We start from the raw sequence: 24,227 nt of genomic DNA, 5'->3' as shown, positions 1-24,227 counted from the left end.
GTCACGTGTATGTTTACTTAACTTGACAAATCAACTGCCTGCCTGTCAAGACAACACGCCAAGTTAGCGGTGTTACTTTGAAGCTCTCAACTACGTTTGTGTCTGCAGGGGGGGCTACACCTAACATTTAAAAAAAATTAAAAACGTAATCTATGACTTTCTTGATTTAACTGCAATTCTTTTTAAGAAGCTTCCTAAAGCTGCACTGGGGGGTGGAGTGTCTGCAAAGTGTTGCGCCGATTGGGGCGCTCCATCAGGGGACGAGAGATGGCGTGCTTGTTGGAGGCCCCTCTCCGCATCAGTGTGCTGTCTGTGAGTGTCACTCTTATCGATATAAATAGGCGTTTTGTTTCCAATGTAGCCCCTTCTCCACCTTCATTTTGTAACTTGTGAAGATCAATTAGTCGACAATTACGTTGTTAAAGTAGAACAAGGGTATCCCCCCGCCCCCCATCCCGTTAGCACAAAAGCTAAGTCAATGGCTCTCCAACATGTAGCGATGATAACGGTCCGCTTACAGTGGTTCTTACCAGAAAGTGAGCACTTGTTTCAAGCATATTACTAGCACGGAAAGGCGGGGATGTTTAGGACACTTGAAATTACGTGTCCTTTCACCCAGTCGTCTATTTAGTGACGCGAAACGAGCGGTTGATGAGCTGCCTGTCAGTGTCACTCAGAATGGGTTAGCGGCTAACCGCTTCGACTTTCATCTCTGTTTCTTCTTTCCCCCTATGATATATTGAACAATACATTGTGCGTTGCGCTATGTTTCCATTTTAGTCCCCACTTTGTGCTGAAACTAACTAAATGTGCACGATTTTGAAACGTATTGTCCATAAATTACCAGATGACAGGTGCTTCTTTCTCTGCTAGCAATTTTCAAGCTTAGTCATTGGTTAGTTGTCAACAACTGCCTGGCCAAAATCTCAAAATAACTTTTGATATGGGTGATCTATTATTGCAAAGTCGTACTCGTTGAGCTCACGGCGCCAAGAGCGGCGAGGTCACACGTCGTGTGGATCGTTATGGCTGTTATTGACAATAACAATTTCAGAGTTGTCACATGCAGTTGCTGGATGCATAACTACTCGAGATGTTAAACCGGGCAACGTAACAGCCGCTGTTCATATACAAGCATATTTACAAACGTGTTAAAAGCCTTGCTTTGACTTGAAATGTAACTATTGTTAAAAGAAAACATATGGTTAATTTGTTACAATTCATTTGTGATTTCTTGTATTGTAGGAAGTCACTGCCACGAGTCGCCATTATGTGGACCGACTGTTCGACCCCGACCCACAAAAAGTCCTGCAGGGAGTCATGTATGTTCATCTTCTGTCAACAAATATTGAGTTTTAATTCAAATTTAAGGCTTTCACGACTTCAGATAGACACTCATGGAGGTTGAGACGATTTTAGTTAGTCCCTGATTTGTCCAATAATTCCAAAAAAAGGCATTACACTATATTTTCATATAGTTCATTTCATTACACCACATTTATGCAGCATACATTTTAGAACAGAAGAGTTGAGCTGTGTTTAGTAATTCTCTGCTGATGCATGATAGTGCTTACATTTCCAATCAGAAAATAAATAAACAAATAAACTGTCTTGCTTGCTGTTATGACAGCAAAATCCTGCTTGAGTTCGGCTTTGTTTTCCTCAATTGGGTAGCCCTCATTCACCTAAACAGAGCTTTTTGAAATCCAGAAGACAATTGAAATAAATTATGGTGATCGACCAATTTCATTCAGCACACTTGTCTGTTCCTGTAAGCATCTCTACCTCATTCTCAAGCCAAAAATACATGATCATTCAGTCTAAATCAATCTTTAGGAACGCTATTCAAGAAGTGGTGAAGGTACACCCCCAAATTCAAACAAACACACGCACATATGTATGTATGTATGTGTGTGTGTGTGTGTATATATATATGTGTATGTATATATATAATTTTTCTCACTTTTGGAAACTGTTTATGATGTTGATGTTCTGTTTCAGAGCGTATGTCTGTATGAATTCACTTTCTCTTTTTATTTTTAACCACGGAAGAAGACAAGCTAGCTCTGGTTACGGCCCCCAGTCATCTGTACTTTTCCACCTGCCTCCTGCCATTTGATAGTTTTTGGCCTTCTTGCTGAGCACACGGAATGTATCATTGATCATAGTCATGCAGCAAAAAACACTTTGCACAATTGCATTGCATCTTAAACATAGCTAACCAAAGCAAATCGCCATTGACTCTTGTCATTCATTCATCTCGTTGTGCATTGTTTGTCTCCACAGTGACATGAAGAATGCCGTAATTGGCAACAATAAGCAGAAAGCCAATTTGATCGTCCTGGGAGCTGTGCCAAGGTATGCACCCCCTTTCACCTTAGCTTTTTTGTCACTGATATTTCTGTTCTGGAGACATCCTTATTGAAAGTCAAAACACAGTGTTTGATAAATTAACCACAAACAGAAACCAAGTACAGTTGAAGTTCGATTCAACAGATCCTGGTATAACGCCTCTCCAGTCTTCCTCCAGACTTTGGCAACTTGATATCCGAATAACATGCAATATTTGCTTTCATGTGAAAAATGTACTTTGGACCACTGAGCAACAGTCCAGTCCTGCTTCTCTGTAAGTCAGGTCAGGCGCTTCTGACGCTCTCTCTAGTTCAAAAGCGGCTTCACCTGGGGAATGCGGCACCTATAGCCAATTTCCTGCACACTCTTGTGCATTGCTCTGGATGTTTCGACTCCAGACTCAGATGACCACTGCTTTCACAGGTCCCCCAAGAGCTGGAATCAGCCCTTCTCACAATCTCCCTCAGGGTCTGTATTTTCTGCCACACTTTTTCCTTCTCACAGACGTCCCACTGAGGTGCCTTTATACAGCACTCTGGGATCAGCCTATTCGTTCAGAGAGTTCTTTCTGTGTCTTATCCGCTTGCTTGAGGGTGTCTATGATGGCCTTCTGGACAGCAGTTAGGTCAGCAGTCTTGCCCATGACTGCGGTTTTGAGTAATTAACCAAGCTGGGAGTTTATAAAAGCCTCGCGGGTGTTTAGAGTTAAATCATCGATTCAGATGAATAGGTTAATAGCTCGTTTAGAGTACCTTTTCATGATATGCTAACTTTTTTGAGACAGAAATTGTGTTTTTTAAGAGCTGTATGGCAAAGTTAAATTTTTATTCTTATCGCATTATGTAAAATAATGAGCTTTATCACAATATGCTAATGTGTGGAGAAGGACCAGTATATGTTTACCCCTCATCGCCACTGGTACCCTTTCAAAGATTCAGTTGCTACGCATTTCTTTTGATCATTTTTTTGTAATCTTTTGATTGCCTCACACACTCGATGTCATTTGCCTGTCTTAGCCTGGTTACAAAAAGCATGTGGTTGTCTGTCTGTTTTAGATTACTGTACCTTCTGCAGCAGAGCTCCTCTAGCTTGGAGCTGAGGACAGAGTGCGCAGTGGTGCTGGGCAGCCTGGCCATGGGAACAGAGAACAATATTAAGTCTCTTGTGGACTGCCATATCATCCCCGCCCTTCTTCAAGGTTAGGACACAAGTGCCTTTCAATGTAAAAGAGTATCGTACTCATCAGTGGTGAACTTCTTTTTATGTTGTTTGCAGGTCTCTTGTGTCCTGACCTGATATTCATTGAGGCTTGTCTTCGTTGTCTTAGAACGGTCTTCATTAGTCCTGTCACTCCAGTACAGCTGCTTTATACTGTAGGATCACATCCTGCTTTCTGAACTAAAACATTCATTCCTCGCAAAATAAAAGGATTGTATGTTTTTCTTTTTTTTGTTTTGTTTTTTTGCAGGATCCAACTGTGATCCCCCATTTAATGTCTCTGCTAAGCCACTCACATAGGACACAGGAGTACACCACGCAGATCTTCTCCCACTGTTGTAAGGTATTTGTTGATGTTGGCTCACAGGCAATCAGGAGTTTCATGGTAACAGTTGAAACAGATATTGATTTAGTTTTTTTGGTGGTGTGTGTTCAGACTCCAGAGCACCAAACAGTTCTGTTTAACCATGGCGCCATTCAGAATATAGCCCCTCTGCTAATATCTCCCTCTTATAAGGTAAGTGTCCATCTCGTTTGCAATATTTATTTTGTTATTTTTAATGTTTCACTTTAATTTGACGATCAGCTTTATAGCCCAGCCCTCTTCTCGCATTGTCATACTTAACAGTTAACTGTCGAATCTGTATTATTTTGCACTTAAGTTTATGTTGAACAACCAGTAAAACTAAAGGAGTTGTCAGTTTAATTTTCCACCTATAAGGCTTGAAATCACTTTACCTGGACTACTCAATCTGCCAAAGACACATCATCAGGAGCAACTGGGGGGTTCAGTCTCTTGCTCAAGGATACTTTGACATGGTCCAGGGATCAAACCCACAACCCCTGGGTTGCAAAACGATCAACCTACCAGTGAGCATGCCGCCCCCTCTTTTGTTAATTTATTACAAATTTATCTTAAATAAGATATTTTATAAATAAATTATTTTTTACATTGTTGTTTTATTAGCTGTTGAAAAGTGAGTTTTCTGACTTAAGTCTGAAATACAGTAAATAATTTAAAATTACCATATTTTCCACGCTATATGACGCACTTAATTTTTTTAAAAAGATGGCGGTACGCTTTATAATCCGGTGCGCCTTATATATGGATCATATTATGTTCTGACTGCTTAAACTAGAGGTAAGATCGGCCGAAAAATCCAGCTCGAACCAACCTGGCCCGTAGGTATTAAAGCCCGACTCGCCGAGCCCGATTAATTAACATGATTTGCAGGCCAAAACTGAAAAAAAAAACTCTGAAAAAAAACTGAAAAAAAATTTTATTTTATTTTCAAATCATGCTTGTCCTTTCAGTTTCCCTGTCTTTCGTTTATTCCTAACTTCGTACTCTTAACTTCCATATCAGAATACCAGGTCAAAAATATGTAATGCATGGCGAGGGAAAATTAAAAGGACGGCGGCGCCGTGCATTCACTTGCGCTTGGCTCTTCACTCATACCGTTGCATTTTTGTCGTTTAAATTTCCCTTACTTTCGCTTAGTCGTAACTTCTTGCTGCTCCATATCGGAATAGCAGGTCAAAAATATGTAATGCATGCCGAGGGAAAATGAAAAAGACGGAGGTGCCGCGCGTTCACCTACGCTTGGCTCTTCACTCATACCGTTGCATGTTTGTCGTTTAAATTTGCCTGACTCGTTTATTCGTAACCTCTTGCTGCTCCATTTCGGAATAGCAGGTCAAAAATGTGTAATGGATGCGGAGGGGAGAATTACAAGGAGGGCGGCGGCGCATGTTTACAAGCGCATGGCTTGATCTGGATCTATTCTGCTCTCTGTGGCTCCTGTTTAGTAGTTAAATAGCAATTACCAATATTGCCTTATCTGTTTTATCCAAATTATTTTTTATAACAGATATTCCTTAGTTTGATATCCATACAATGTTTTAGTGTTCCAAATACATTTATTTAAAAAAAGTTAGCGTAAGAGAGGCCCGGTATTCAAGTGGTATTTTTGCCCATTCTTCAGATAGTACTGAAATCAAACCATTGTTTATTCATTTTGGCAGTTGAGAGAAAGCTCATATTGTATTAATAAAGTTTATATTCTATGAATAAAACGGTATGAGTGGGGCGGCATGGCTCGGTGGTAGAGTGATCGTCTCCAAGCTGAGAGGCTATGGGTCAGATCCCCCGACCAGCAATTCTATGTTGAAGTGTCCTTGAGCAAGACACTGAATTCCCAATTGCTCCTGATGCTGCGTCATCAGGAGGTAAATGACTAGTTAGTGTAAAGGGTTTCGAGTACCCAAGGTAGAAAAGCGCTCTATATAAGTGAAAGTCCATTTACCAAGTCCATGAATAAGGTTTGATGACTTTGCTGATTGTTTTTAATTCATTCTCTTTAGTGTGGCACCATCATGCCGCAACTCTTATCTAGTGGATGCATAATGCAACTCCATCCAGTACTGTGGTTTCAACTCTATGTGCGCCTTTTAATCCGGTGCACTTTAGATATGAATTTTTGTTTAGAAAATATGTAATTCATTGAAGGTGCACCTTATAATCTGGTGTGCTTTATAGTGTGGAAAATACGGTATCTCATTGCCTTTATTTAAATGTTATGTTCAAGCTGCAACAACAGTTGGGTGCATAAATATCATTGAATATAAAATGTATAAAAGTAGCAAATGCTTGTGGTAACAGTTACTTGGTATCTGTTTTGATGAGTACTCAAGTTGAGTTGGCCTACCTTTATCGTTCTGAAAAAAAGTCATATCAAACATCCCTACTACCGTGTATGTGATTCATATTTTTTCAAAATGACTGTGAATTGGCCAGTTATAGTTTTGAATGTCATTTTGATTATTCTGCAGAGTAAAAGCAGACACAAGCCAACAGATGCAAACCTCTGTTAAGATCCAATTTTTCCATCCAGGTGCGGATGCAGGCATTAAAATGTTTCTCAGTGCTGGCTTATGAGAACACTCAGGTGTCCCTGACATTGGTGAATGGTGAGTGTTTTAGTCTGTGCTTCTCATTAAGTCAGGTACTCTCATACAGACAATCGTGTCAAATTTGCCTTCCTTGCAATCAAAGACCGCGAAGACTTGACTCTTGAAATTCTTTCTAAGATTAGTCTGAGCGATTGTCTTTTGGTTTTGGATGCATTGAAGATACTTTCGCCTCTCATTAGCTCTGAAAAGACTGAGCAATTATCTTGTGACTTTTCGTGCATTCAAAGATATTTTCCCTCTTATTTGCTCAGAAAACAGCATAGGGACCACTAATCATAAATGCAAGCCTCAGTTTTATTAGATTATTTTGTTTAATTAATTTATTCATTTATTTGAGCATTTTTGCGAACCATTGACCTAATTTAATAAGGACCTTTCTAATTTTGTGGAGCATTTTTTTAGAATAATTCCCGGGACTTAAAGCAAGGGATTTTGTCAAACAAAAGTATGACAATATTAACAATTCTTCAACTGATTTTCACACTCTCAATTGCTCTGGACTCTTGACCCTAAATATGTCAAATTTTCCACCTTCTTCATCTCTTCTTTCTGTATTTACTTGGGTCTGTCTCCTCACACACATATACTCCATCTTGCTGCAGCTAATCTCCGTTCCTCTCTTTTCACTCGAAATTCCAATTTATTACAATAGCCATCTTGGTAGCATTTTCTCAACGTTTTACCATCTCACGATATTCCTGTCACCGTGCGTTTCTTTCTCACTCGCTTGTGAGTTTCACTGGTAGACTGCTGCTGGAGTTACAACAACAACTTGGACAAGCCTGGCGAAACAATCAACCAATAAGCTCAAGCGCACTCCTACAAGACATGTGATTGGCTCCCGGCATGACATCGACCAATGAGGGCAGGAGTTGTAATTCACTCCTACCTATTGGTTGATGTTGCGCCGGGAGCCAATCACGTGTCTTGTAGGAGTGTCCGCAGCATTTGCGTTTACAATCAACTCGTCTGTTTGGCATGCAGGAAACCTTCACAGCAAATTTTCCTGCAAAACCGCTTCATTTCAGGGGAAGCATTGAGGAAGTGAAAAATGAAGCGCCAAGTGACAAGGGAACACTGTAAATTAACATCTCAATTTTTATTTTCTGAGACATGAGCCTGGTTTTGCAAAAACACACTAGATTTATTTTCAAGATAATATACTATTTCTTTATGATGAATTTGTCTTAAGATTATAACTTAGAATTAAAATAAATGAAATTAAAGCGAAGTAATACCGTTTTCAAAACTCAAAGACTTCTGTGAAAAGAAGCAGATAACATTACATGTATATTAAATATTTTGTACGATAATATTAGATAGTTTTTGAGTCAATGTTACCGCTAAGATGTGTTTTTTCTCGTCTTTAATAATTTAATGACATTTGCTACAGCATGTGGGTTTGTGACTTGACAAAATAAGGTCTTCATCCCCCTACATATAGTCTCATTTAACATTTATTTTGCTACATTTATTGCCTAGCATTGTAATGAAACCTGGGACTCTTTAACAAAAATGAACTGTCGTTGAAAAATATGAGCAAGTGCTTGATTTCTATTTTGCGATTTCTTCTGTTTATTTGTGGTACTAAGTCCAAAATTTACCTTGCAAAGAGTGATTCAAAACCAATTATTTGAGTGAATTTCTGCATATTTCCTTTATGCAGTTTTTTTTTGTTGTAATTATTTGGAATCAATCCTTTGTTATTGACAAGAATACTCCTATTTAAATACTTTTATTATCGTTAATAATGTTATGAAATTAAAACTTTACTGTTTTTACTGTGCGCATACCAAAGCATTAAAAGTTTTATTTTGGTGGCATCTTGATAGTTGTATCTTGATGCAAAGGAACTATGTTGAAGTACATTGCACTGCTTCATTTAGACTAAAGAAGGCTTCTCTGCCACCGGTTTGTGGTATATTGGTGTTAGGGAACTACAGTGGGCCCCCGGTTTACGAACTCCCTCTTATACAAACATTTCATCTTACGAACGTGGCCCACGGCGTTTTTTTGTCCCCCCCTTACGCACAAATCTTTCGTCTTACGAACAATTCAATATGCCCCTACATGCCGGTCAATGTGTCCGTGCTATTTTTTTTCGCATTGCTGCGTCAATTAAATCAACTGTGCCCGCATGTCATGGAAACGCCGATATGCTATTGCTCTTACAATGTCACAGTCACTGTCTCAGTCACGGTGTCAGTCACGGAGATGCCGATATGCTATTGGTCGATTAAATTCACAGTCCCGGTCTCAGTCACGGAGATGCGGATATGCTATTGGCCGGCGTCACGTCAATCACAGAAATGCCGATATGCTATTGGCCGAACGTCTTCATCTAGCTTGATGGCACAGCTGGTCGGGACGGAAGGAAGGAGAGAAAAGGAGTGAAAACGGAAGGAAGGAATGTTGTGAAGACTTTGCAAACTTTATCTGTTAGACAAGGCTTCTAAAATTGCTAGTGGCGGTAAAGGAAGAAGTAAGAGGATGATGACAATAAAAACGAAGCAGGAGATAATAAAAAAATACGAAGGAGGCGCACGCATAGTTAACCTTGTTCGTGAGTATGGCCGTAACCGCTCGGCAATCTTCTAAGGGCAAGACTTTCCTTGCCAGGGGACGGACCTCGGTCGATAACAAAATGGAGAGGCTTCTTCTATTATGGATTAAAGAGAAGGAAATCGCCGGTGATATGTTCTAGTTTGAGAAAAGTTCTTGTTTAAGAAAATAAATAAATAAATTCTGCGGGTTGGTCTCTGCTCCCCTCCGCCTCCACCCAGCTCAAGTCACGTTGCCCCAAAGGTAAATGTCATTTTTCCTTTGTATATTTATGTTATTTAATTTAATTGTACAGTAGATTATGTAACTAATTTTTAATATGTGCATAAAGTCGTTATGTTTTTACCTAAGGTTTTTGCACGCGTTGCACGCATTCACTAATTAACATAGGTTTGGATTGCCCGTCATACGAGCAATTCGCGTTACGAGCGTAGCCGCTGAATGGATTAAGTTCGTAACACGGGGGCCTACTGTATAATGAAGTTTAGGTTTTCTCTCCCCAACACACCTGATTTAAACATTAGCTCATCAACATTATCTGCTGGAGCTTGAAAATAATCCAAACCTTTTGAATCAGTTGTGTTTGAGAGAGAAAACTGGAAAACATGCAGGACACCGGCCCTCAAGGGCCCAAATTGCCCACCGCTCATTTAGATTGTTAAAATCTGAAAGTCTGTGCATGCATACCCTGCTTTAACCAGAACCTGTGATGTTGACAAGATTTTGTGTGTGCTTACAGTGATGGTGGATGGCGAGTTGCTCTCTCAGGTATTTGTCCGAATGATGCAAAGGGATCAGCCCATTGAAATGCAGCTAACGGCAGCTAAATGGTGAGCAGATGGCAGATAACATTATATGCAATGATGATGATGATGTTTCAATGTTGATGTTATTTCTGCAAGCAACTCTTTTGACACACCATCTCTATGCTGCAGTCTTACGTACATGTGTCGAGCAGGTGCTATCAGGACAGATGACAGCTGCATTGTCCTAAAGGTGCTCTTCTTTTTTTCTTTGTTGCCAATATATTTTGAGATATATGTGTGTGACTTCTTGGCTTTGCTGCTGGTGCAGACATTGCCGTGCCTAGTGCGCATGTGCAGCAAGGAGCACCTACTTGAAGAGCGGGTAGAGGGAGCTGAGACGCTGGCTTTCCTCATGGAGCCCGATGTGGAGTTGCAGCGGATTGCAAGCACCACTGACCACCTAGTGGGCATGTTGGCCGACTACTTCAAGTATCCCAGCTCCGTGTCGGCCATCGCTGACATCAAGAGGGTGGGATGGCATTGTTGGGACATTTGCTCTCCTTTTACATGGTGGTGGTATTGACTTTATGCTTTCTGCAGTTGGACCATGACCTAAAGCATGCACATGAGCTGAGACAAGCAGCTTTCAAACTGTACGCCTCGCTGGGCTCCAATGACGAGGACATCCGAAAGAAGGTTTGACCTTCATGCCCTTCTACATTAGTGGTTCAGCGTTCAGTAATTCACTTTTGTTTTTGTTTTTGTTTTAATATTTGTAGAACTATTATTATAGCACCGTATTGCGGCAAGGAACTATGTTGTAGGTTGAGAAGCTTTATTTGGATAAATGTCACCAAATTGCAATTGTGTGTGTCTGTGTTGGGCAGCGTGGTACCTCCAGGTATTCCTGCCACATCAGTGCCATCTGAATGAGTATTCTCAACTTAACGACATATTAACACCGTCATGCTTGAAAAAAAAAAAAAAAAAAAAGTGGATATACAGTTGGCCCCAGTGTTACGAACTTAATCCGTTCAGCGGCTACGCTCGTAACTCGAACTGCTCGTATGACGGGCAATCCAAACCTATGTTAATTAGTGAATGCGTGCAAAGCGTGCAAAAACCTTAGGTCAAAACATCACGACTTTATACACATATTAAAAATGAGTAACATAATCTACTATACAGTTAAATTAAATAACATATACAAAGGAAAAATGACATTTACCTTTGGGGCGACGTGACTTGAGCTGGGTGGAGGCGGAGGGGAGCAGAGACCAACCCGCAGAATTTGATTTATTTTCTTAAACGGGAACTTTTCTCAAACTAGAACATATCACCGGCGATTTCCTTCTCTTTAATCCATAATAGAAGAAGCCTCTCAATTTTGTTGTCGATCGAGGTCTATTAATGTGTATATATATGTGTGTGTGTATATATACATATATGTGTGTGTGTGTGTATATATACATATATATATATATGTGTGTGTATATATACATATATATATATGTGTGTATATATATATATACATATATATATGTGTATATATATATATATATATACATATATATATACACACATACATACATTTTTATATATATATATATATATATATATATATATATATATATATATATATATGTATATATAAAATATATATGTATATATGTATGTATATGTATAGTGTCAATTGCATACGGATGTTAGCGGTGTGTGGTAAATGTATGCGTGTCACGTGTCATTGACATTCGAAACTCTTGTGTATCTTAAGATCACTGAGACGGAGAACATGATGGACAGGATAGTCAGTGGCTTGTCAGAGTCCAGCATTAAAGTTCGCTTAGCAGCCGTCAGGTGAGATTCTTTTCACTTCTTGGTTGACTGTGAAGTTATTTGATTCATCATTCATCATTCATCATTTGTTTTTTTTCTGACAAAAATGTAATTGATTCAATACTTGGCTCTCTTCAAAACAAGATTCAGTGAATACAATTCTCATCAAGGAAGGCAATGTTGTACCTGAATTTGTTTAATGAGAGAAAGTTCTTGAACTTGTTTATATTTTGGTTGAACGTAAGGCTGCACAATTAATCAAATTTTAATCATGATCACGATATTGGCTGCCAGGATTAATTACCGTATTTCCCGCACTATAAGGAGCACCGTATTATAAGGCGCACCCTCGATTAATGACAGATTTTAAAACTTGTTCCATATATAAGGCGCATCGCATTATAAGGCGCAACAGTAGAAGCAGTCAAACTTTATTTGTAGATTACAAACCAGCTTTGACAACTCCATTCACTCCCAAAATGAATAAACAACTGTCTTATGTTTTATTTTATTAGTATGTCCGTGATAGTTTATCTTTTAACAGCAAGGTATAACATGTAGTGCAAAATTTATATCAGGGAACTTTTCCTCCAGTGCAATCACAATATACTAATACTCAAAGTAATAACAATAATAACGCAAATAATAACTCTAAACTCTCAATACATAATAACTCAATTCTAGATTATTATTATTACTTGTAAGTATCAAGCTTTGAAGCCTTGTGTATATATTGCTTGTTTAAAAAAATGGCAATAGACATGAATAATCGTGATTTCAATATTGACCGAAATAATCATTATTATTTTGGACATAATCATTTAGCCCTAGTTCAGGGGTGTCAAACTCATTCATACCGAGGGCCACGTTGCAGTTACAGTTTCTGTCAGAGGGCCGGGATGACTGTGATAAAATACATTTTGGGTGTATTTGTCACACTTTCAACTAGTTTTGAAATCAGAGAGAGGGTGAGGGAAGAAAGCGCTTGCTTTTTTTCCCCAAACAATTTCAAATTGACTTACACATTTTGACCGGAAACTTGAATTGGAATGTGCGTTTCGCGGGCCGCGTGAAATGATGTGGCGGGCCGGATCTGGCCCCTGGGCTTTGAGCTTGACACCTGTGCCCTAGTTGAACGTAAACTGAACTGTGTTTTTATTTAGTATGACCTGCCCACGAGTAGCATGCCGCTCAGATTAGTAAGCCTGATACGAGCACTAGCAGGGCACGTATTGACAAATGATCGTTCACACACACGTTCACAAGTATAGTATATAAAAATTTCAGGATCTTAGATCATCCGAACATGAAAGAAATGTCCGGACATTAATAAACAGATACACTTCCAGGGGCAGCATGGTGAGAACGGTTATGTTAATAAATCATTTTTTTTTTACTTTTATGAAAAAGTAACGTTTATAAATTACATTTATCATAGATAATTTTCAAATTCTCAACTTTGTTATTAATACATATATATTACACCTGCTATACTGTGTAACGTATGCTGTTCTTGTTCCAGATGTCTACATAGTCTTTCACGGTCAGTGCAGCAGCTAAGGACAAGCTTCCACGATCACGCTGTGTGGAAGCCCCTCATGAAGGTCAGCATTAAAAATTGTTGAATTTTAATAATTAAAAAAAATGTACTGCACTTTGATTCCATTTGAAGTATTGCAGACATTTAAGTGAGTTTTATAATTTGGTGCTTTCTTTCTTACTGGCTATACTTGTTGTGGTGCAGCTGTTGCAAAACGCCCCTGATGAAGTCTTGGTCATGGCATCTTCCACACTATGCAACTTACTACTGGAGTTCTCACCCAGTAAAGAGGTAGCCACACAAGAGTACTTTCTACTTTTCAAAACCCTCTTCAGAGTCAAACAGTATGTGAAGGCCTTTTTGCGTGGTGGCTCTTTCGGATCACCACGTCGTGGCCTTGCTAGAGCGCATTGGCCCGATAAAATACACAAGTTTCTGTGTGTGCGTGTTTGTGTGTGCGTATGTGCAGCCCATCCTTGAATCAGGCGTCATAGAACTACTATGCAGTCTGACCCAGAGTGAGAGTCCTGCACTTCGGGTCAATGGAATCTGGGCCCTAATGGTGAGAAATTTTCCCTGAACACACTCCAACATCAAATTGAAAAAGACAGTTTTGTTAACTGTACATGCTTGTATATCTGAACTACACAGAACATGGCGTTCCAGGCAGACCAGAAGGTGAAAGTGGAGATTGTTCAGTGTTTGGGCACAGAGCAGCTTTTTCGCTTACTCTCCGATCCTGATGGTAATGTTCTAATGAAGACGCTTGGTTTGCTGCGGAATCTCCTGTCAACACGCCCTGTGAGAACACACACACACACACACAGACAGCACTAACGTTTTAACCCAATTTTTATTGGTCAGTCACATTTTTTTTGTTAACGTTATCACAATTAATGATTTTCTTTCTTTCTTTTTTTGAATAGCATTTCACATGATGTGTAGATATTTATATTTCTACAAAGGAAAAAATAAATTTAATCATAACAGTAAAAAGCTACACCATATAGTGCCAAAAAAGCTTTACAAAATGTCACACTCATTTCAAAACTGTCTATTGAATTGGAGAGTAAACTGCCGCATCTATATCTGGAATAGGTTTTCTTTTTGTTTTAAAATTACTTAGTTTAGCCATCTTTTACTGTGGCCAAAAGTAGAACTTGGGTTGGTCTTTGCACTGTTGTGCTGGAAATCCATCCTCATTGGCTGGGGCCAAAATAAATAAATAAATGCCAGGGAAACCCCATAAAACACTCAAAGTTTATTTTTTTAATCAGCAGCTTTTTTTAAAAGGTCTCAGTTGTGTTTTGACTCTCATTGCGTTTGAGAGTGACTGGCTAATTTTGAATCTTGATACGGTGTGCACTGAATGTAGCATAGCAATCGGGTATATTGGGCATTTGGATGTCTTACAGAAAATTTGAATTGCACGTCGGGTATATATACATTCTTTCCTCCGCCTCCCAATCCCTTCCCAATCTTGGTCTATGGGATTAATTTGCTGGTTGATATAGTACATTTGAGTCAGCATGGTTTGTTAAAAACTGATCTGTACAAACGGCAACTGTGTCATGCTCTCACCATCAAAGTGTGTCATTTACACATATCACACCAGACTTTATGGACTTAATTCAAGTGCTTCTATCTAGTGGCTAATTTATGATAGACATAGTTGTTAACAGTACACACAAAGTGCCAATGGTGTTGTCATCATCCCTGGCCGCAGATAGCTCCTGATCGCAGATGGTGCTGTTCACCGCAAACAAGGTGCTGTCCATCCAATGGTTACTGCACCTTGTAAGTGATTGGGGTTGCGGTGATCACTTTGGAGGTGGCGGGCTCCAAATTGACAGGATGAAAACAATCTCTTCCATCGCCTTGTCCTATTTGTACTTGCCGTATTTATGGCAACATGACTTTATTGAAGGCAGATGTAATTGTACAAAAAATCACTAATATATTCTACAGGAGAGCCTTTGAAATCTACTTGCTAGCTGTCTCCTAGTTTGGGTATGAAGAGCGCATGCACCGTGGTTCATAGTCACACCGTTGGAGATGTTATCCTACCAAAAATCACTAATATATTCTCCAGGAGAGCTTTTGAAATCTACTTGCTAGCTCCTGCCTAGTTTGGGTATGAAGAGTGCATGCGCCGTGGCTAATAGCCACACGGTTGGCTTCCATTCCTTGCATATGCAGCGCCGAAATCACCAAAATGGTTTGATACTCACCATCAATAGCGCAGCGCCATTTCAAAATTGAACACACAAGGCGTCAATGGCGTATTAGCAAGCATCTCATGTACGCCGGGCTTTAGGAACCCAAGCCAACGGTAAACACTGGCAACAGATGCCAAAAATCTGTGTCAATGTAATGAGTCATTTGTCAGCACCCTAATTTGGTGGTGGAACGTGATTTCAGAACAATTTTGTGTTGTTAGTATTGGCGGTCGAGACCAACAGATGCAATAGAAAGATGAGTCAAGCTGTTGTGCCGCGACACGCCGGCGGTACAAAGGCATTCGTGTCCAATATCTCGTGTCTTTTTTTTTAATTGAGGGAGTTGATTTACTCGGACTTATTCCACACCTGGTGTGCACACTTGCCCAACATGATCTCAGTTGTATTTTTTTACCTTTTTTGTTTTGAACTGAGATTCGCAGATTAAATGTCACATTAGTGGTATTTCTAAATAAACTTGCATATTAAAACCAGCGTGTTGCATCATCATCATCATGTTTCTTTGATTTCAGCACATCGATCAGATCATGAGTTCTCATGGAAAGCAAATAATGCAGGCTGTCACACTCATCCTGGAGACTGAGCACAGCGTGGAGGTCAAAGAGCAGGTGAAAGGAGCCTGATAGTTGCTTGATGTTCGATGCTTCGCAATTTTTTTTTTTTTGTAACTGTTTTGTATTGCAACTTTATCATTGAACAGACACTGTGCATTCTCGCTTACATCGCTGATGGCAACACAGCCAAGGAGCTTATCATGACCAATGACGACATGCTGCAGAAAGTGAAATACTACATGGTAGGCCTACTTGTTTGTAGCAACGTGGTCATAATTAAAGCTGTGGGCAACAACAAAGGGCCCTCTAAATGTAGGGGTGTGCATCGGATTAAGGTGTTTTCATTTCTTCAAAGTCGAACTTCCACCATTGTTTGCTCAAGCTTTGACCTTGTTGATGTGGTTAAACGCAAACAATATGCTATATAGTATAGTCCGTCCACCCTGTATACAAGGCTCAAATTTGTGGCGAACAAAATCTCTTAGGCATTTTTGTAATCACTGATCTGGTTACATGACACCATACATCTATTTAAACAACTTCTATCTTCACTTTGGGTTTATACTCCCACATACTTGTAAGCGACAGACCGCACTGCATCATGTGGCCGACACATTGTCACATGACTTGTCTGCGGCGCGACGTGCAAACAACAGAAGTTGTTTCTGAGCGTCAGTTGTTACTTGGTCCCTTTAGTCACTTGTTAGGCTGACATGATTATTTATGTTTTTTAGTAAAGCTTTATTAAATGTATTGCACATACAACAGATGTAAATAACACAGAAGTCACATTAAAATCAAGCAAATTCAAATGCTGATGGTTCGACAGTCGCCATTAGGGGTTGGGGTAGATTTTATATGCTTTCAAGCCATTATTAACTTATTTTTATTGTTACGTATATAATTGTTCTTCCTGTGATATAGAAATTCTCACTCAGGTTTCTTTTTCTTTTGTTGGTTTTCCAATTCATCGGTTGAGTTTTGGTCCAACAATCAGAGCCATGGAAACTTTTCTGACACCACTGTTAGTAAAAGGACGAATTGCCTTGTTAGGCAATTTGTTTTGTTGGGAAAAATAAACATGGAAAATGCAAAATAATTAGCTTTTGGACTTCCACATACATGATGGCAGCACAGAGCAACCCTGCAGTTAACAAGATTTTGCTGACTGCCGTATCTTATTTTGCAGATCCAATCGATGATATCATTGATCAACCAGCAAATAATGACATTAGAGACAATCACAGATTTTGCACAAAATGCAAACCACAGAATGATCCAAGCCAGCAAATCAAATCAATGTTAAGTCTACTGGCAATGGCCAACGTAGCCTTAAGTTATCTACTTCATTTGTCTCTTTGCACTTTTATTAGTCAAAAACCTCTATTCTCACCCCTAATATATCAAGTTTTACTAGGATATTATTCTTCCGCATTACAAAGTACAAACACGAAACATGTTGCGCAGTAACTGAGGTGTACCATACAGTCCTGCGAAATAGCGGAAAACAATAACAAACACCAGTGTTGTTTAAGCAACAGTGTAATCGTAATGGCTACCAAGTTCCTAAGTGAAACTGGGCTGGTAGTCCTCATAAGGATTTATTTGGTTCAAGTATAATTCTGACAAGGAAATTTTGAGGACCTTTTCACCAGGTGCCTTAAAAACAACTACATTTTATTGATTGTATGGCTCAGTTGCCATTGTTTTGTTTTGACATATTTCTAACCCTCAGGGTCACTCCAATGTGAAACTGCAGCTTGCTGCCACCTTCTGCATCTCCAACCTCATCTGGAATGAGGAGGACGGTAAGCAACACTCACTGCAAGGATCCTATTGAAATCGATCAATAGTGAATGCATTAAAATTTTGCTGACTTTGTAGTTAGTGCAAAATGTCAAGGTGTGCAAAATATCAGAAATGGGGAAAAAAATAAAGTAACAGAGGGTCTTAAAATGAAAATATGGTGGATATTAAAATGTTTACGTAGCGCTATTGTAAAGATTGAAAACATGAGACCCTGATCAATTATTTCTAAATGTTTTCCATTTTCATGTGAGCTATGAAGGCTTTATGGCAAGACTTACTTACTGATGCGTAGTTAGAGTCTTTTATTTTGAGGGTGACAAGCGCTTCTCGTATACGGTCCTTAAGCGTAATGCCTAGAATGGGGGGGGAAAAAATGAGGGGTGGCTGACTTGGCTTGTTCTTTTTCGAGTAGAGGAGTGCTTGAGCGCAGTCACTCGCTTGCCCTCTCCCTCGCGTGTCACGCCCAGCTCCCCATTCACCATACTCTCAATACAAGGTTTATTTCAATCATGAGATGAATTAAAAATGTGCTCATTTCAAATCAGCACACTAACGTAAAGTAACAGACAGCTCACGAAGGTGACGTGCCGCAGCTCATCGGCTGACATTTTACGAATGCTCCGAATGAAACAAAATGAGTGGAGTCTGGCTTGACTTGTCGTTTTGAGTAGAGGCTGGCTTTGCCGCACTATTTATTGCCTCCTCGATGGCATCCTCTTATTTTGTGTCGGAAAAATCCCTCTTGGAAACTTGTGCACAAACACCATCGCGGCGTCCGACTAAATTCGTGGAAACGTTCACATGCGATAGATATAAAGCAATTTCTCATTCACTTTTTAGAAGGGCCGAGGTGCATCATCATCACCTTCTTATACTTCCACTAAGGACAGGTTAAAACATGGCTTTTTTTTTCTTTAATAGTGACCTTGAAATATCCCTACATTTTTCCATTTTGGATTAACATATTGGATTCTTCAAAATTATCTGGGGGAAAAAAAATCACAGTATTCAAACAACAATAAATCCAACTTTGTTGTATTTTCTTGAAAAAGTGCTTTTATTTTGTATTTTAAACCCAACTACAATTGGAAAAAAGAAAAATGCCCTGATTTTTGTTTTTTGATTTGCGTGTCTGAATCGTAAATAGAATGAAGACAAGGTTAACGGACCCTAGGCTCACTTAAAAAGCCCTAGCATTTCAAAATGGAAGAATGACATTGCTTTATATGTAATCAGGTTCTCAAGAGCGCCAGGACAAGCTGAGGGAATTAGGGTTTGTCGACATGTTGCACAAGCTCTCACAGGCCTGCGACGCCAACCTCAGCGACAGGTGAGAACCTCAGCTCACCTCTGCTCTCTTCATCACAGTAAAACTCTAACAACACAACACATGAACTCATTCCTGTGTCCCTATAGGGCCAAGACAGCCATGCAGCAGTACCTGGCATGACCACAAGGAGGAGTCACCAGCTTCACTTGCTGGTTTGGTTTGGTCTAACGTCTCAAATCTTTGAGTTGCACAAAGACACCTTGATTATGTTTTTGTCTTCTGACAAGACAAGATTCCCCTTGCTGGTTTTGAAACTATCACTATTTTTTGTGAGGCTTGAAGCTTTTTGGTGTGACATTTTGCTCATTTCAAGGACTCTTACTTCTTGAGGAGACTGGGTGACAAGATTTTCCTCTTGTTATTTTTACATTTGTAATTCAAGAGGGCGCTTTCCTTCTTTTTCTCAAGACAAAGGACACCTTTAGAGGGAAGGGAAACAAGAGACAGCTATTTTGAAACCTGGATGTTTTCATTCTTGTGTATACTTACCTCGTAAATAAATAAATAAATATATATATATATAAATATGAGCATAAAAAATATATTTTTGGATTGTTATTTTTTCCTCCCCCATTTTACCCTGTGTCTAGTTTTCAGTCATGTTTAGAAATGATTAAGTCATGCTTGTCTTCGGTGTGCCTCTTGAAGCAATTGTTTCAACATGCACTCAGCATCCTCACTCCTTTTTTTTCTATTTATGGTAATATTACACCAATGAAATTTTGTGCATTTTACAAAAACATGATCCCATTGAAAGGAGCACATTAAGTGCATTGTGTCATACTTAATACTCATGTTTTAAGTTCCCTCTTCCCTGGAGTGTTCACTGACATTTCGCACCTCAATGATGCTCTGATGAGATGAATGTTCTCACTGGAAATACATGCAATCCCCACAAAGGAGCTAATTTGTGCTGTCTCTTTATTCTTCTGGTAAACTAGTCTGAAATAAACTATCAGTATGTAATTGGTGTACACTTTGAATTTAATGCCAGCATTTATAGTTCAACAGTTGATTTAAAAGTAAGCAATACTTCATAGTAATACTTCAGACATCATTATCATCACGATTAATAATCATATCATTATAATAAAAGTCAATTTCATTTTAAATTTATTCTTACTATAGAATTTATGTTCTCTCCGTGTCATATCCATTTGGTCACGCTCCTTCCAGTTGTTTTAGGTGAGAGTTTTTAGCCAATTAGAATTCAGCTAACTTGTGGCGCCAGGCTGTATGAAATGTGCCTGCAACCAAACCCATTTAAGGGCATTCCAGTCGAGAGTTGCGGGCTTCTGTGCAAAGACATATGTGCACGGGCCCGTATAGTCAATAACCAGCTACAATAGCCAATCGAATTATAAGTTGGCAAGCTAGAAGCATCACGTTGACCGTGACATGATTGGATGCTCACTGCAGGGAGGTGGTGCTATGTTGATCAAACTTGTTTAATGTTGAAAAACCGAAGTTGTTAAAGTTATTAAAACTGCTCGACCAAACTACACTGTTGCTTGGGTTATCTGCATTGAAGGCATAGCGTACAAGTGAAGCCAAACCCGCAGAAATACCGAATCTCTTTTTTTTTTTTTTTTTTTACCCAAAATGGCTGAAGAGGAGCAAAACGAAAATTGGACTGACGGGACTTTCAGTATTGGCATCCATATCAATACAAAATGATGTATTATTGGAAATGAAACACGCAGACAAACTCTACAAGCAAGTCATGGAAGTCTTTCTGAGGAAAGAGGAATGGATTTCCTATTGAAATAAGTGAGGAACAGCGGTTTTGGTGAGTCAAACATTTATTTTTTCATTTTTAATATGTTGTCAATGAATGTAATTTATTTCGTATTCAATTAGTGGTGAAGAAATAAAATGTTCTTATATTAAACTGATTTGTAATTTAGCGTACACCCTTGTTAAAGCTTACCTGCTCTTGGTGGACTTCAATGAACTTTGTGGACAAATAATTTTAAATTATTATTTTTGGCAGTATAACATATAAGTTTTAATAACAAAATGAATAACAAAATTGAAATGTATTTTATTCAAACGCTACTTCACTACCCTTGGTTACAAGAGCCTAAATGATGACATCATACTTTGAGACACACCACTTTCCAAGCCAATTTGTGCACTACTTTTTTATTGTTTAAGTATTCTTACATACTGTGAGACTACTTAACTCCCAGTGACAAACTCCCAATGACATACTGAACAGTATACTGTAATTGGTCTAGAAGATGGATGAATGATGGGACATTCATGAATGAATTTCTGTAGAAATTGATGACAACACAAAATGCAAAGCAACTCAAAAATTTTGGTAGCAATTCCATTTTATATTCATCACTTCACTGAGACTACTAAGACACAAAGAACAAGAAGCAACTCAATGTTGATAAAGCATGAACTCAGGCCAAGCAGCTTCTTCTCGGCTCACTATTGTTACAAAACTGATGAGATTTATGAACAACTGTGTGCTTAATCTTAAATCGACAGTAAAAGCAAGGCAAGACTATTTGATAGCGTTAAAAAATGAAAATTTCCTCAATGGCTGAGTCGGCGGATCGATGATGAAGCCAAGCATGCTTTTCACACACCAAAGAAACACGTGAAGACAGCAAGGCACACCAACAAGCAATATTTTACATTGATGGAGTTTCATTTTCGGTTTTATGCTCATCACACTTATTTCTTTTCATCATAACCAGTAGGCTTCTGTGGTGTGTTCAATTCATTCTTTTTTTTTTTTTTTGTCTGCACTCAACACCTAACAAAATTCACCAGGTGTCCAGTGAGCATAGCTTGATGATTCCCACAAACATGACAGGAGTCCAGCATTATTATTACAAAAGAATGCTTCTTTATTGTAGGAAGCCCTGCTCAAGTACTGTGTAAGAGAGGTTCTTTGTCCTTTCTTTTTTTTCCATAATAAAATACATATTAGGCCTCTGACAGGGTTTTTTTTTCTTTTTTGTCGGCACGCAGCCGCCCCTGTGCAGCTCAGCTCCAAAGCAGGCACATTCCTCATGCAACAAAAGCTGTGACATGCATTGGATTCACAATGTTATTTTCATTTAAAAAAAAAAAGAAAATAAAGTTTCATCTCTCCCTTCTTGTCATATCGCTGCAGGAATAAAACAGCAACAACAACTAAACAAAACCAAAATGAGAATATTTTACAAGTAAGATGGTGCAACGTCACCAAATAATGTCTTTTTTTTTTACAGTAGTGCTGAGCCCTCCTCGCACGCCATCTCTCCAGGGATGCATCATGGGTAGTGTAGTTTTTCAGGCTGATGTCTCGCACCAGCTTTGGCAAAGAGGGTTTTAAGAAGAACACATATGTGTGTATACGTTTCTGCTACATTAGATTCTTTAAAAAAAAAAAAAAAAAAATAGACCCTCTACATTTCCACATTTGACGAAAATATGTTTTGGGATCAAGGTGCAAGGTTTAATCAGATGGCTTTTATTTTTGTTGTTGTTCCAAATGCCTGCTCGGAATGTCAGGAGTTTTGACATGGAGAAGGCACCGATGGTTGGATGGCTAAAGCTCGGGAGTGATGTGAAAGTTGTAAACAGTCTCGGTTAACTGTCATGAGACTATAGGATAAAGTCCCACATCAATGACATTTCTTTTTCCTATCAATGACAATTTTTGTCTTTGGCACACAACAAAAAAATTCCTTTTTAAATTTCACCAAAAAGGGAGGAATCCATTTTTTTTGTTAGTTCAAACTCTGTTTTAGGCAACTAAACCCACGGCGCTAGATATAGGCACAAGGGTCAGAAGCCCTTAGAAATCAATCAGTTTGAAGATTACGAACATTTTCTTGGAAAAAAAACTGGACCTGAATCTTTTCTCATTCAAAATCATTAGGGTTCTTCCTTTGACGTACAGCAGAACCCTGTTCCCTGAAAGTGTGAAATTGGCAATCAAAAACTAATCAAATATCCTTTAAAATCAATAGGTTTGTTGTAGGGACGTTTAATGATAATCCCTGAACGCCTCAGTTGTCACTCAAAATTTTCAAGGTTCTTCTGTTGGCAACCTGAGCTATCTTAGATCAAATATCCTTTCAAATCAATTGATTTTTACCTGTGATGCTGGCCTGAAAGTTTGAATGGTGAAAGTGATTGAATCCTGAACGTTGTGGTTGTTAGCTCAATGTAATGTATGTAAATCTTGTATCACATCCATTTTCTATTGATCCATAAAGTTCTTGGTCACGCCAGTTGTTATTTTATGTCACGTTTAAAAATCAATGCAGGTGTCGTTGGGATATGGGGAAGAAATGTCGCCACTGTGTGTCCCCAGATTGGAATTAGATGACAGACCTGTTTTAAAAGAGGATAAAAAAAAATCCCACAAGTACCATGTATAATATAGATTTTAAATTGGCATTGGGCACTGGAGTGTTAATTCAGCCATACGTACAGTATCACGCGCTAAATGTTTAAAGAATGTTTACCAACAAATCTGACTTTTGATATTAACTTCCTGGATTATCTTGGATCAAATGGCCTGAAAAAAAATAGTTTGCTGATTTTACACCTCCTGTATTCAAAATCAACATGTTTCTCTCTTAGATAGAGAACGCCAATCCCTGAAAATCTGTGTTGAAAAGGACATGATGGCTACTCAGGAAAGTGCTTTACGAAACAAGCTATCGTGGGCCAGATAGCTTTTAAATGGCATACGTTTTTCATTAGGGTGTTAAATCCTGCCTTTTCAACAAAGGTCAAAGCTCCATTAAAGATAGTGTACAGCAATGACATTTTTGAGTGCCAATCCAATTCAACAAGATTTTTCCTGCACTATAGAAAGTAGTCTGAAATGTAAAAAACAAACATGTGATTCCCATTTGAACGCAGATCCCTTAAAGTTCATTTTAAAACATTGTGGCTGTTATTTCTTATAAAGATTGTGGACAGTTATGACATTTGAGAAAAAAAAAATACTTTCATCTTGGGGTGCGGCTCTAACAGGGAACTCAATATTGGTGTGGAGGGGCACAGGACCGGAACAATAACTGATATGCTCCTGTTGCTTTCTAAGCA

The 24,227-nt window shown here is 38.9% G+C and overlaps 1 protein-coding gene across 2 annotated transcripts; it reads left to right on the top strand.

Moving 5' to 3' along the window:
• Positions 1–40: 40 nt before the first annotated feature.
• LOC148424069 (armadillo repeat-containing protein 8) lies at positions 41–20,062 on the top strand. 2 transcript variants are annotated; one of them, XM_088416027.1, is made up of 23 exons: positions 41–312; positions 1,246–1,322; positions 2,287–2,358; positions 2,776–2,820; positions 3,408–3,550; positions 3,628–3,725; positions 3,821–3,913; positions 4,007–4,087; positions 6,465–6,540; positions 9,845–9,935; positions 10,041–10,101; positions 10,180–10,380; positions 10,452–10,547; positions 11,626–11,708; positions 13,210–13,291; positions 13,432–13,518; positions 13,697–13,789; positions 13,879–14,028; positions 15,980–16,075; positions 16,168–16,263; positions 17,757–17,829; positions 19,067–19,160; positions 19,247–20,062. In XM_088416027.1, exons 1-23 carry the CDS (start codon positions 268–270, stop codon positions 19,278–19,280), a joined length of 2,067 nt encoding a protein of 688 aa, XP_088272153.1. In that variant the 5' UTR covers positions 41–267; the 3' UTR covers positions 19,281–20,062. The 2 variants fall into 2 exon arrangements, with proteins under 2 accessions (XP_088272153.1, XP_088272155.1); XM_088416029.1 differs by lacking the exon at positions 2,776–2,820.
• The last annotated feature ends 4,165 nt before the right edge of the window (positions 20,063–24,227 follow it).

This window comes from Hippichthys cyanospilos, chromosome 5, assembly GCF_059441005.1.
Source record: "Hippichthys cyanospilos isolate Australia breed blue-spotted pipefish chromosome 5, RoL_Hcya_1.0, whole genome shotgun sequence".
In the NCBI taxonomy this organism is placed as follows: Eukaryota; Metazoa; Chordata; class Actinopteri; order Syngnathiformes; family Syngnathidae; genus Hippichthys; species Hippichthys cyanospilos.
Note: the sequence above shows the minus strand (reverse complement) of the source record. Positions and strands in the feature narration are given on the sequence as shown.

Bases quoted from the DNA above. Each gene is read 5' to 3' on its own strand.
- LOC148424069 (XM_088416027.1), top strand. From the start codon at position 268: ATGGCGTGCTTGTTGGAGGCCCCTCTCCGCATCAGTGTGCTGTCT. The intron at 2,821-3,407 runs GTCTGTATTTTC...TGTCTGTTTTAG, and splicing joins TTCTCACAATCTCCCTCAGG to ATTACTGTACCTTCTGCAGC. The intron at 16,076-16,167 runs GTGAAAGGAGCC...ATCATTGAACAG, and splicing joins GCGTGGAGGTCAAAGAGCAG to ACACTGTGCATTCTCGCTTA.